Source organism: Acipenser ruthenus, chromosome 30 (genome assembly GCF_902713425.1).
Source record: "Acipenser ruthenus chromosome 30, fAciRut3.2 maternal haplotype, whole genome shotgun sequence".
Lineage (NCBI taxonomy): Eukaryota > Metazoa > Chordata > Actinopteri > Acipenseriformes > Acipenseridae > Acipenser > Acipenser ruthenus.
Genome location: NC_081218.1, coordinates 3,543,216 through 3,557,005, shown reverse-complemented (window position 1 = coordinate 3,557,005; position 13,790 = coordinate 3,543,216). Strand labels below are relative to the sequence as shown.

The following is a 13,790-nucleotide window of genomic DNA, read 5'->3' as shown; positions in this document are numbered from 1 at the left end:
CCTAGTATTCACAAATAACAAGGTCAGGGTGAATACAATAGAAACCATGGTACCTCTGGGAACAACCGACCATAGCACTCAAACTAATTGTATGAACTGATAAATGTAATCAATTCTACAAGTTGTTTTTTGGGGAGGAACATCACTTATGATAAAAGCAGCACTCACTCCTGTCCAAGGCTGTTGGGCATGGTTATGTACAGTTCCACAGGCTGCTGTATACCCTTGCACTCCAGAATTAGATTTTGTTTAAAATATAATATACAGTTACTTATTTTGTTGACCTGCAAACCCTCTGTGATCATCACAATCTTCAGAGATAGGTATACCATATATTTCATTTGTAATGTATTCAAATAAAATTCATTATGTGCATCCGAGATTGAGACAACAAAGATTGAGACAACAAATAGATGTGTCTCCTGCTGAAAGATGCCTGCAGTTTTCTGTCCAACAGATTAAGTTACAGTATAGCCATTTACAAGTTTGATCAGCCATGTCTTGACAGTTGGTCTCCATACCTAAGGGAACTTCACGCAAATCAGTTGGAATTCATCGAAGTTGTTGATTTGTAGACTTCTGATGGGGAGTTGTCCTTCCCTCCTATCCTGGTGATTTCCTCCTGTAGAAAATCATAGCTGTTCTTGGCTTCTCTAGACCTGCCCAGACAAGTGGTTCATCCGCTGGTAGAGGGTGCATGTTGTCTTTCCAGCTCACAATACTTGTTGAGACAGGAGTTTTGGCTCAGAAATGTTTTCCTTGGTAAACAACAACTTATTTTAAAAATGACTTCATCTCCTAGAATGGCAGGAATTGTTTTTCGTTAGCATTTTGTCTATGGTTGTTACTAATTTAATGCTAGAATAGCACATGCATGTTTTGTCCACAGACTTTTAGAACCAGATGAAACGTGGTGTGAATGTTGAACAGGTTTTGAAGTGATTGGAGTATTTTAGGCTTTCTTGGTGTCTTTTTTTAAAACTATCTTTGGCAGGTTTTGTATTTCTGTATTTGGACTCCTCTGGGAAAACCAGTACCTCCTAGATGGGAAGGTCTCATTTCACTGGTTGTGTTTCCAGTGATCTTTTTGACAGGTGAGGACCACACCTGCAGATCAGAAGACCCTCGGCTCCTAATACCCCAGGCATAAAAGCAACATCTTCTATATTTATATATACATAGGCTTCCTAAACTGCATTTCACAATGGTTAATATTTCCAGTAACTAGGTCTGCTAAACTACAGAGTCTGTTGTAGAACCTTAAACTAAGTATTAAACTCAGACAAAACTTGCTGCTTTTCCTTAAAAAAAAAAAAAAAAAACTAAGAAGAAACTTAATGTCTCTTCTCTTCTAAACATTTGGCATTGAATTGACTGTTTTTTTGTTTTAAGAAAAAAAAATATTGTCTTAAGGAGATTTTGAAAAGTCCATGCCAGTGTTCTTTGTCTTTCTCAGTACCGGTATCCACAAATAACAATCTCGCTGGCACTCTAGACGTTTTCTTCTCTCAGCCTTCAAAGACCAGCAGTTGTATTACCTTGTTGCACAGCGCAGACTTGTCACTATGGAAACAGCCTTGGGCCCCTTCTCATTTGGCATGCTTGAACTCCACTGCTATATATATATAATATATTTGTTTTAAGTTTGATAATGATCCAGCTGTTTGTTAGTAATACATATTAATATGGATTTTCTGCAATCTCATTTAATACATTTCTCTTTTCAGCCCTGTCTGTCCCATTACAATTCTTTGTGAGGTAGTGCTTCAAATTTACCAATGAGAGGAGTCCATTCACCCCATCAGTTCTCCTTTAGTTAAAGCCTGCTTGAATAACGAACACCTCTAGTGTAGATGTACACTGTTCAGTAAATTAATCATTTGGTAAAAAAAACGATTGCAGTATAAAGCTGGACAGTAAATTATTTGCTGTGAATAACGATCATTAAATAAACACTTTGGTAATTAAGAAATTTTAATCAAGCAATGTAATTATATTAAAAAAGAAGCAGAAGTAAAATATGTATGTATGTATTTATTAAATGATGATGATAATAATTTTATGCTTAGGAAGTAAAATACACTTTCGACCAGTGTTGTGTTTCTACCTGAGATGCATTCTTTAGATAAATACCCCCATTCCCAGGTCAAACCTCCCTCCTTTCCCTAACTGTTTGAATGTGTCTGTATTACATAAGCCCAGCATATAAGCAAATTTGTCTCCAGAAACGTGTTTCCAGGAGCAATGTTTCTGCGTGTATTCTGGATGTTTTGTTTCCAGAAAAAAAAGGAAACATTTCTTGAGTGTTATTTGGGAACAAGTTGAGCTTTAGATAAACGGAGGATCACAGGGTTGGGCTCTTTCTTCAGAGTTGGCCAGAGTTCTGTCTTCAAACAAAGGAAGGAACACCAATGTGGACCAGGAGATCTTGAGGGAACGGGAGAAGTCATGCCTCATTCTATTATTCTAAGCTGAATGTTATTCTCTGTTTGAAAGGTTTTAATAGTTTTTGATGATGTTTATGGAGCATCTGTGTCTGCCGCAGTTTTCTCTGGGTCTGTTTTGTTTCAGCAACTGTGTACATTGCCCTTAATTACATATTTTAAAATGCATCTTGTAGGTTTTACTGCTGAATTTCAAAAAGTTAACACCCTTCTTATAAAGGTGTGCCAATTAGATTTTGGGTAGAGGAAATTCATCTGCATTGCTAAGCAGATTCAAAGTTTGGTCTAAAGTTCTCTAGCTTCTGCTGCTAAATACTTTCTTTTCTATACATTGTACTTTTCGTATAGATAAAGATACCATCCTCTTCTGGTGCTCGCTTGTTGGTTATTCGCTCATGGCACTCGCTTCCTGGACAGACTATAGGACTTCATGAATGTTCATGGAGGGACCTCTCTTGATCCCCTTGCTGGATGTATTTTTCTGCTGATGTGTGTGTGTGTGTGTGTGTGTCTTCATAACCCATTGTCTGAATTGGTATCTTGGCCATGGTTTCACAGAGCTAATCCTCGATTGACTGAGCAGCTAAAGACTGTATATTGTGAACTGCTTCTCCAATTTGATGAAACTTCATAGATCAAAGAAGTCATAACAAAAGTTATTACAAATATGTAGCTTGTGATTTGATTTGTATTCCCCCCACAATATGATTTGGTTATTTCACTTAAAACCATACAGATGTTATATAAACTAGGGCTGTGCAAGTACTCACACTGTATATCAAACATATAAAAGGAAGGCAAGACAAATAGTCACAGATAAATGAGTGGTTTTAGTTGGTTTGATTGTTACTGCTGTACCACGTTAAGTACCAATGTCAAAGAGGACAGTGTTCTTCAAAGCAGCTTATAAATCGGCCAGTATAGAAATTAACACTGATTGGTACTCAATTGTACAGATAAGGGAAATACAAACTGTATACATTTCAAATGGGCTTCATTTAATACCTGTTGTCAAAAACATGTTAAAGGGAATGACCTCTGAGTACTTGCACAGCCCTAATATACACCTTGGGGGAATTTGCTAGGTGTCCTGGCTTTTGACCTGGTGTTCAGAGCCCTGAGTGAATGCACAAAACATTGGCAGCTGATGCAATGCTTCTGTCCTGTAAAGAGTGTAAACGATCATTGATGCCCCCTGCAGGATATGCCAGTCCAGATGATTGCTTCCTATGTCTCCACGTTGCCCCGTCCCACTCCGCACTCTCCACGGGGCAGCCCTCGGTACAGCCAGCCGGCCATCATCTCCCGAATCGCCATCCCGCCAGGCTCTCCACAGGGGCAGCAGCACCGCCCCATACCTCTCTCCGTCATAATGAGGCTCCAACACCCCTACTGGGCCAGAGAGAACGCCATCGCCACCTGGGGGCAGGTGGGGGATACTGCAACCTACAGGAACACACAGCAACCCCAACCCCAGCCCCAGCCCCAGCCCCAGCCCCAGTTTGAGAGACCAGGTCTGTACAGAGGAGAGGGTAAAGAAACTCAAACAAAGCTGTTTTAATAGAAGTACCTAACAGAAAACTGGTTAGCGTTTAAGAAACAAAATCAATAACAAATCTTTGTAAATAACCTATTCCAGTAATTCTAAATGATTCTTACTGCATTTCTCAGATATTTTAGTAAGTCTGTATAAAGGTGCTTTGACTGCGTTCAGGAGCTGCTCTTCAGTTTTTGTTGCCTGCCACAGACATATGTAACACATAGGATATATCATAGAAAGTGTCTTTTATAGCTCTAGAAAGAGCCAGCGCTATCTTGTGATCTCCCGCTTTGGCAATACCCAGACTGTACACTAGGTGATGCTGGCAGGTACACTTTGGTTGATCTCTTTACCACAGTCAGTATGCTTTTCCCATGGTTATACTGTGCAGGTACCATCGATTAGCATGGTTTGCATTTGTTTTATATGCTTTACCATACCTCTCTGAGCTTTACAGAGCTTATCTATCTCACTGTGCTTTTATTACACTTCCATTGTAAAGAGAAACACCTGAACTCTTATTATTGATTTCTTAGCAGACGCCCTTATCCAGGGCGACTTTCAATTGTTACAAGATATCACATTATTTTTACAATTTTAAAATAAAATGTCATTTGAAGCAGCAGTCTAACCCGGTTAAGTGTAAATATTTGTACACTTAAATGGAGTATACTGTTAAGTGGGTTGGTGATCTGAGATCCCAATTCTTATTAAATATTTCTGGACCGGTAAAAGAATGCATTACGCGACAGTGTTCACTGTTTCTTTGAGAGACCACTTAATTCAGGCCAACAATTAATTTACTTCAATAAGAAAACGCAGATCCGTCAGTTTTATAACATATTTCATTTAAACGTACAACAAAATACCTGTTTTTTTCTTTCAAGAATGTAATGAATTATTACTTAAATGTTGTATGTATGTCAGACAACTGTATGCATTCACAGAATGTGCACAGCTCTACATGTAATTTTAGCGTACAGAAATCAGAAATCATTCTCAAAGCACCTTTAACAAGTGCTGCATTCATTTTAGCACATAGAGTCCTTTATAGTCTCTTACTGAAGTCTTTCAGTTTTTTCCTTTTTTTTTTCATTTGCAGCCACTTTAGTGTGGGGGATGTATTTAAAGCCGCCTTGTTTGTCAGTTCACGATGCTCATGCTCAGTTAACAGTATAAAAAGTAAACAGGAATATACACTTACAATATTACACTTCATTGGGGTGAATGTAATGATGCAGCATTGGTGACGGTTTTGAATTTGGGAATTTCAAAACACTTAGGTGGGCTATACACTGAAATGATGTGCAATCAGGTGGGACGGACTGTACTCGTCTTTTAAACAACTCTAAGAACCATTAACAAATACGCCATTTGCAATCTCGGTCACTGAATTTGTTTTTACCTCAGCAGCAGGGGTGAAGGTCGTGACCCCTGAAAGCCCCCCTGCTCCAGTTTTGGACAGTGGGGCGGTAGAGCCTGAGCTGGAAGGGCTGGGGGTGGGGGAGATGATGGAGGTGGCCCCCAGGCCCCTCAGCCCCACACGCCTGCAGCCTGTGCTACCCCCTGATGCTGAGCCTCTGCCTCAGATGGAGGAGCTCCTGAGAATACGAGCAGAGATCCCCCGAGCACTGAGGAAACGCAGCTCCATCGACAACCCCATACCGGTCAACCCTCCAACCCAGTACAAGAAATACCAACAGTTCACCAGCAAGCTGTTCCAGCGGAACAAACGCATTGAGGATCTGGGAAGTGATGCAGGCCTCTCAGACCTGGGGGAGAACTCGAGTCTGGCTGCTGTCATTCCTGAGCCAGTCACCCAAACACATGCAGCCAAGGTAAGGTGAAATTATTATTATTATTATTATTATTATTATTATTATTATCATTATTATTTGGTCATTTAGCAGACGCTTTTATCCAAAGCAACTTACACAGACTAGGGGGTGAACTATGCATTTCAACTGCTGCTGCAGAGTCACTTGCAATAGGACCTCGTTTGTTTTACGTCTCATCCGAAGGACAGAGCACTTTAGTGACTTGCTTGGGATCACGCACAGCGAGTCAGTGGCTGAACTTCCTGGTAACAAGTCCCTTTCTTTAACCACAGGACCACCAAGCCTCCTTTACAAATTAATTACAAATTAATGTTTAATGTTCCTAATATAAAAACAGAAGTCAAATTATTACCATTGAAGTTATAAACTAACAACATCTTTCCATAAATGTTACCTGCACTTGCTTTCAATAAAGATACTAGGAGGAACAACCTTGATAAAACAGTAACTATACAGAAATAACTGAAATTTGAATTAAACAAAAAAAAATGATATCAATAAAAACAGTATTTTATCTACACATCTACTTCACGTCACTTTCTCAAATGTTACATCTGTAGACGTGTGTGTGTGTGTGTGTGTGTGTGTGTGTGTATATATACACACACACTATATTAAAGGGTATATAAGGACCTTTTTATTGTATTGTGTTAAATGTTCCCATGTGTTGCTACAACTGTTTTAAGGTGTGTGTATTGTTTTAATTATTAATGGTTTTTATATTTTGACCACTTTTCTTTTTAATTTTTAAATTGCATTCCCTGCCTCAAGATGGCTTCACATGTACCCACGTGGACCTCTCAGAACTACATTTCCTATCATCCTCCTGTTCACTGGTAAATCCATCTCGGTTACTTATGTGAGCAGGAGGATGATGGGAAATGTAGTTCTGAGAGGTCCACACGGGTACATGTGAAGCCATCTTGAGGCAGGGAATGCAATTTAAAAATTAAAGTGGACAAAATGTTAAAAAAAAAATTAAAACAATACACACACCTTGCTTAAACAGTTGTAGCAACACATGGGAACATGTAACACAATCAAATAAAAAGGTCCTTGTATACCCTTTCAATGTTCAATAGTTCAAAGAAATGTTTGTTCATTTAGAAAACACTTGGGTTGACGCAACTCTGTATAGAGCTTAGTAGATTCAGTATTGTGAAATGTTTCCAAATTCCAAAGCAAGAAGTAACTGTGAGGCCTCTCCCTCACACGCTGTCTCTCAGGGTCTGCGCTCCATCTTGAAGACACCCAAGTCAGAGAGCTCAGGCCGCAGAGCCCGCCTCAGCCCTCTCGTCATGCTGCTAGATGCCTCTCTAGTGGGGGAGTTGGATGTGGTCCAGAGTGCTGTCCAAGAGGTGAGAGAGCAAGGGTTGACCATGTAGGCTCTGCTACTATTTTTTCCAATGTATTTTATTTATAAATCTAGTCCTACTTGGAATGATATTGTTTATGTGCCATGGGGGTCTCCTACAATCAGGGGGGTGCAGGTTTGTGACCTGGCTGTGTGAAGTTGCTGGTCTTCACTGGAGTTTGCAAAAGAAACTCTGCATTGGCTGGTTATTAGGAAGGCAAAATTAGCAGAGACTGTTCCTCCTCATTGTACTGCAGCAGACTCTACTGCAATGTTCTTCATTTGTGTAATTGAATTGAACTGGAGTAGAATGCCCCTGCAAGTTCAGAGGTACCCGCCACTGTTTAAAAAGCAGATGGAGCCAAAAGAGTTAAATACAAATCATATCGCATTGGGAATCTGATTTAGGAGCACCACTGAACTTGTTACAGATATTAAGTCCGTAACATAAGAAATGTATCCATGGTGGGGGAAGGCCATTCAGCCAATCTAAGCATGTCTGGTTCCCGGTAGTTGATTGATCTCAAAACTTTGTCTAGTTTGGTCTTAAAGGATCCCAGTGATTCAGCATCAACAACATGACTAGGTCACCCATTCCATCCCCTTACCATTCTCCTTGAAGAAGTGTCACCTTCCCTCTCTCCTATCTCCAGTCTATCTCCACTTAATTTTGGACTCTCTCCAGGGTACCAATGTCCCTTTGGTACTGTGCTGACCAGAATTGAACACAGTTTTCTAAGCGCAGTTTCACCAGTCCATCGCTTCCTTTGATTTGTACTCTACACTTTTGCCTATATACCCAAGCATTCTGTACGGGTCTTTTGGGACTTCATCGGTGGCTGAAAGTGTCGGCAGCTCCCCCAAGCTTTGTGTTGTCGTAAAATTTGACAAACTTGCTCATCTATCCCCCTATCTCTCAAGTGGTTGAACAGAAGCAAAAGATGTCCAGACAGAGCCCAGCAGCACCCCACTGAGTACAGGGTCCCAGCTAGAGCCAGATAGAGGAGTCTCTGCTTCCTATGTTAAACAACTTCCCACAGACTGCAACTTTAGGATGAGTCCATCATCCGACAGTGTCAAATGCCCCACAGTACCACAAACCAACCCAGGTTTTTAATGATTTGGTAGACCAGATTACCTGGTGTGCAGTGTAAATTTGAGGTTGTCTTGTGTTGCACAGTACAGGCTTGGCATGTGTTGTGTACAACCAGGGTGCACTGCGGAAATGTCACATTATTTCATTACCTGCGAAGATGCACACAGTGTGTACACCTGTGTGGATTCCTGGTAAAGCTTTATAATCGCCCATTTCTTATGAATCTGTGTGTAACCTATTCCATTTTTCAAAACACATTAAGAATACAATAAGATCGTTTTTAAAAGGTTTCTACCATGCTGTCCTGTTTGATTTCAGATGAGTGACCCTAGCCAGCCCAATGATGAGGGCATCACTGCTCTGCACAATGCCATATGTGGGGGACACCCCCCTGTGGTGGAGTTCCTGGTACAGATTGGTGCTAACATCAATGCTGCGGACAGTCACGGCTGGTATGTACACCCCTTCTCCCCAAATCTTTCCCTTTGCGCCATGCTTCACAACCCCTTCCCTCCACCCCTCATTGCCAAAAGCATGCTGCGTCATAATTATGTATTCTAAGAAAATGAATATTATGACTTTCATAATGGATATTCCAGATAACTGTCTTTAAGTACATATATGCGTCACACTTATTTTACATTTCCTGTATAGAGAACCACTTGTCTAATTGTGACAAAACCTACTGTAGCCCAAGCTGTTGAGTGTTTCAGAATCTAGGGGTATACTTGCATCTCCCTAAATGGTCGATTTGATTAATATTTGTATGGTATTGGGTGAAGAGAGAAAAGATTAGAACATCTATATACAGACAAGCAAATGTAATAAGTTTGGAGTACAATTTGATTGTGTTTTTTTAGGTATGTGACTTTGATTTTAAATCTGATTGCACTTACTACATTGGTAGCCCAATAAACCACACAGCTTGATAAAGGGACTTGATTTAAAGTCTTCGTCAGTGACTTACCACTGTCCATACTCTTTGAAGGCTCTGACAGTGGAAAGCAATGTGCGATCTGTAGATGACACACCCAAAGCAGGCTGTCAGCTACCCCAGATTGCTGCTTGATTCAGTGGTTCAGGCCGTGTTTTACTGTCATGTCTTTGATTTGTGATTCTAAGATTTCTATCTTCCCCCAGGACCCCTCTACAGTGTGCAGCCTCTTGTAATGACCGTCTGCTCTGTGAGTTTCTGGTGCAGAACGGGGCTGCCATCTTAGCTGTGACAGAGAGCGATGGAGCCACTGCAGCACAGAAATGCGACCCATACGCACCAAACTTCGAGGAGTGTGAGCAGTTCCTGCGAGGTACTGATTTTGAGTTACCCCTGATAAATCTGTGAGATGAGGAGCTTGTGTAACTGGTCAGTTCTTGTCACTGCGCTATCAGTAGGTCGCTGTGGGCTTGGCGAGTCCGACTGGTCCCAGGTTTGAAAGAAGTGAGCTCTGAAGATTGAGGGAACTGATTTTTAGATAGCCTAGAACAAAGAAGGATTAGAGGGGACTTGATTGAAGTTCAGCACAGAAACTAGGGCACAGTTTAAAATGAAGTAGAGAGAGATGGGACAAAGGCAGCACTTCTTTACACACAGTGGTGAGGGTATGGCATCGGGTTACTTAGTCATGTTGTTGATGCTGAATCGCTGGGATCCTTTTAAGACACGACTTGAGCAAGTTTTAGATCAATCAGATACTAGGAACTGGGCCAACTGGTCGTACCTCGTTCTGAAGTGTTCTTTTTTTAAATGCGATTCTCTTGTGTTTTTCAGGTGCGGAGGAGTCCATGGGTGTGCTGTACAACGGGATGCTCTACGCTCTGTGGGATTATACTCCCTGCAATCCGGATGAGTTACCTTTCCGAGATGGAGACATGGTGACAATCCTGCAGCGGGATGATGAGGGGGACTGGTGGTGGGCCTCGCTCTGCGGCCGGGAGGGCTTCGTCCACAAGAAATACTTTGGGGTAGGTGCTGCATGATGTCAGACAGCAGCCATGTGCAGTGGGATCGGCATGTTCCTACCTCTGCACCCCCATGCCGTCTGCCACTTTGAATCGGCAGAACTTCATTATACCTGCCACCAGGTGGCAGAAGAAAACAGAAAAATAAACATTGAAAAGACAGCAGGGGTCGCTGTGATCTTCCGGTGAATGCTTTTGGGAGTCAAAACGCTAAACGGTGCAGCTACAAAACTAAGATCACCATGTAATAATGAATGGGAAGCAATTGGATTTATATTTTATATTCATGTATGTGTACTTCTTTATTTTATTTTTTTTCCCATCATGGGCTCTCTCTTCGTATGATTACAGGTCAAATAAAAATGTAGAGAACGGGTAAAAGCTGGACCAGCACATTTCGACCCGGACAGGACACTTCATTAAAACCTAATGTCATGTATCTATGTCAATCAAATACTCTAACTGCCCCATATAATTATCAAAAATAATAATTCTTGAATCATTACTGGAATAATACAGCCATAAACAAAATTGTGTAGCCCATACAGCATTAGCATGGGCATACAATTTGATTCAAAGACATGACGGACACATTCTGCCCACTCGACCCTCTTGGGCATACCATCCTCCGCAGGTGTGAATCGCTCTTCCTTTACGTGAAATGGATCAACAAGAAACCTCACCCAATGCATTTCTATGTATTACAGGAGCTACCGTGCCTCCCTGTAATTATCCAACCTAGACACACCTAGTGAGGTTTCACTAAACTGTATCTTTTGAATCATTTGTTTGTTTGTTTGTTTTTTTACAATATAGAATATATTGTAGACTGCCCTTCAAAAGACGACACTATTTTAAGCATATGCATTGTGTAAATAGGTGAATTCCACTTAAAATGTAAATGGCAGTGTATTTTAGTTTGAGTCGATGGGGATTGAAGAGAACACAATGGATATTAGACATAGCTACAGTTTGCATAACACTCCCTTCCAATGCAATAATGGCATGCTCAATGACTACATGTGTATTCAGCTTTTGATTTGTTAAGATTTTATGGTTAATATTTTTTTATTAGTATTTTTTTTTATTTTTAATAACCAAAACCAACAGCAGCGGACAGCAGTTGTACTGGCAATGTATCAATTTAATAAGTATGCGATATTTCTGTTAAATATAATTTGTAAAAAAATATTTGTACATTTTTACAAAATATATATCAAGTGTTCTAATTTGAATGACTATTTTCTCAATATTTAAATGAATTATGATATTCTATGAAAGGGTACTACAGTGTGATGTTGTAATCTAGCAACTGGATCATTGCAATATCAAATTTTATATATATATATATATATATATATATATATATATATATATATATATATATATATATATTTCATCTGATATTCCGTTCCTGAAATGATGGTGCAATGATATATTTCTATTTTTTTTACCGAGTGACTGAACTATTTTTCTGTATCCTCTGCAGTTGTTCCCCCGGGTCCGACCCAAATCCATGTCCTCCTGAAGCTAGGCAGGAGTGATATGAGCCTCCTTGGTTCTGAACCCAGACAAGGATCCGCTGAACCCCCTGGAGCTTGACTGGAACCAGCTGGACCAGATTTACTGCACCCTAACTCAACATTGTGCTGGTGCTGTGTGCAACTGGGTCTGTACTGGCACTGCTGCTGTATTCACGATTGCATTGATGCTACTACCCATGTGGGTGCTGTACCTGCTACTGGCATGTATGTAAATATAACACTGGAACTGACTGTGTGGTAGTTTCAAATGCACTCTCACAGGTATTGGTTATGATTGTGGATCACACACACTGACAGATTCACACTGGCACTAACACACGCGCGCGCGTGCGCACACACACACACACACACACACACAACATTTTTTTTGTATTAAATTTGTTACAGCAAATTAAGTTTTCATGCTAAAAGTTCTTTATTAGTTAAACTAGTTAATCCTGTTTTTTGGAATAGCCTTCTGTAAGTGTCAAAGAGTTCTCTTACCCAGTTTGTGTGAGAAGATGGCTTTTATACTGTACAACACAACTGGGCATGTTATTCTATTAGAAATAATCTTAAGGTAAACTCACAAGCACATGTAGTATTGACATTTTTTTTTTCTTTATGTATTTTACAATGAATTTGTTTTCTATAGACAAGAAAACGCATTATGAGATGTATTGATAATTTTGATTGGAGGGACTTTGATTTACAATTGTTTACAATGTAAACAAGGACCAGTAGTCTTTTTATGTTTCAAATAATTCACATAGTCAATGGCCATTTACTGCTAACACATGCTGTGTCCCCCTCATTGGACTTCACCATTCCTTCAGTATTCTACCACCTAGTGGCTTTATAGTAGAAAAACATGGGCATGAGGAGTTTATTTTAGTAGAAATGTACACTTTCTATTCTTATAAATGAACTGTATCACTTTTGTATATGTAATGATAGATGACAAGGATACATACAAATGCTGTCTATAAATATGATTTGCATTTTATAGAATTGGAGGCATCAGATGATATTCACCAGATCAAAGAACAGTGCTGACCAATGACTGTACAGTATTTAGGGAACGCTGCAAGGCAAAGCAGACAGGCGGAAGACTCAAGGTATCGAGATCTCAGAGCAGACACATTTTTGTCCTGCAACAGCAGTGTGGAGTAGTGGTTAGGGCTCTGGATTCTTGACCGGAGGATTGGGGGTTCAATCCCAGGTGGGGGGACAGTGCTGCTGTACCCTTGAGCAAGGTACTTTACCTAGATTGCTCCAGTAAAAACCCAACTGTATAAATGGGGAGTTGTATGTAAAAATGATGTGATATCTTGTAACAATTGTAAGTCACCCTGGATAAGGGTGTCTGCTAAGAATTAAATAATAATAATAATAACACATGGTTGGTTTTTCCTGTTTGACAGCTCAGTGCTAGGGGCAATAACGTTACGGTATTTCTGTTGGAGCTATGCTACTAAAAGTGGAGTAAGTTATGAAAGCATGCTTGTGTAGTCATGCACCGCTCTGAAATGATGTTTACACAACCTTATTTTTACAAAACAGAACAAAGATGCTTGCAGTGTATGTAGTACGTTTCTCCAGATTGCATGATGTTAACTAAATAAACCAAAATGTACGCAACTGAAATGTGTTGATTTTAATTTCCACTAACCTTATGTGGCGTTCTTTACATAATTACAAACCAACCTACTGTAAAGTCGTTGTTATTGCTGACTATACTGTAGGCTAGGGGTGGGACGGTATATCACAATTTAAAACACTTTCAAATCAACACAAAAGCTGATTTATAAATAAGCAAAAGCAAGAGGTAAAATTTTGTTCAGATAAGCAGACTGTTACAACTTTTCTATATTGTTGAATATCTCCAAATCGTTTTTCTTCCTTCCTCACATAACACTTTAATACTTTTGCATCAACAAAATTATAACGGACAACGTCAATGAAATGTTCTTTCTTTTCAATTCCAGTTCACCAAAACACGATATTTTAAATAGTCTTCCATTTCTGTTTTTCGA

The 13,790-nt window shown here is 39.9% G+C and overlaps 1 protein-coding gene across 2 annotated transcripts in view; it reads left to right on the top strand.

Annotated features, from left to right (window-relative positions):
• Positions 1-13,395, top strand: part of LOC117397833 (relA-associated inhibitor-like) — a 37,889-nt gene extending 24,494 nt beyond the window's left edge. Inside the window, exons 7-13 of one of the 2 annotated variants that reach the window (XM_033996736.3) lie at positions 3,646-3,958; positions 5,398-5,822; positions 7,049-7,180; positions 8,591-8,724; positions 9,413-9,579; positions 10,041-10,234; positions 11,721-13,395. In XM_033996736.3, coding sequence (XP_033852627.3) covers positions 3,646-3,958; positions 5,398-5,822; positions 7,049-7,180; positions 8,591-8,724; positions 9,413-9,579; positions 10,041-10,234; positions 11,721-11,759 — 1,404 coding nt within the window. In that variant the 3' untranslated portion in view covers positions 11,760-13,395. Of the gene's footprint in view, positions 1-3,645; positions 3,959-5,394; positions 5,823-7,048; positions 7,181-8,590; positions 8,725-9,412; positions 9,580-10,040; positions 10,235-11,720 lie in introns of both variants that reach the window. The other variant, XM_033996727.3, reaches the window with a different exon arrangement.
• The last annotated feature ends 395 nt before the right edge of the window (positions 13,396-13,790 follow it).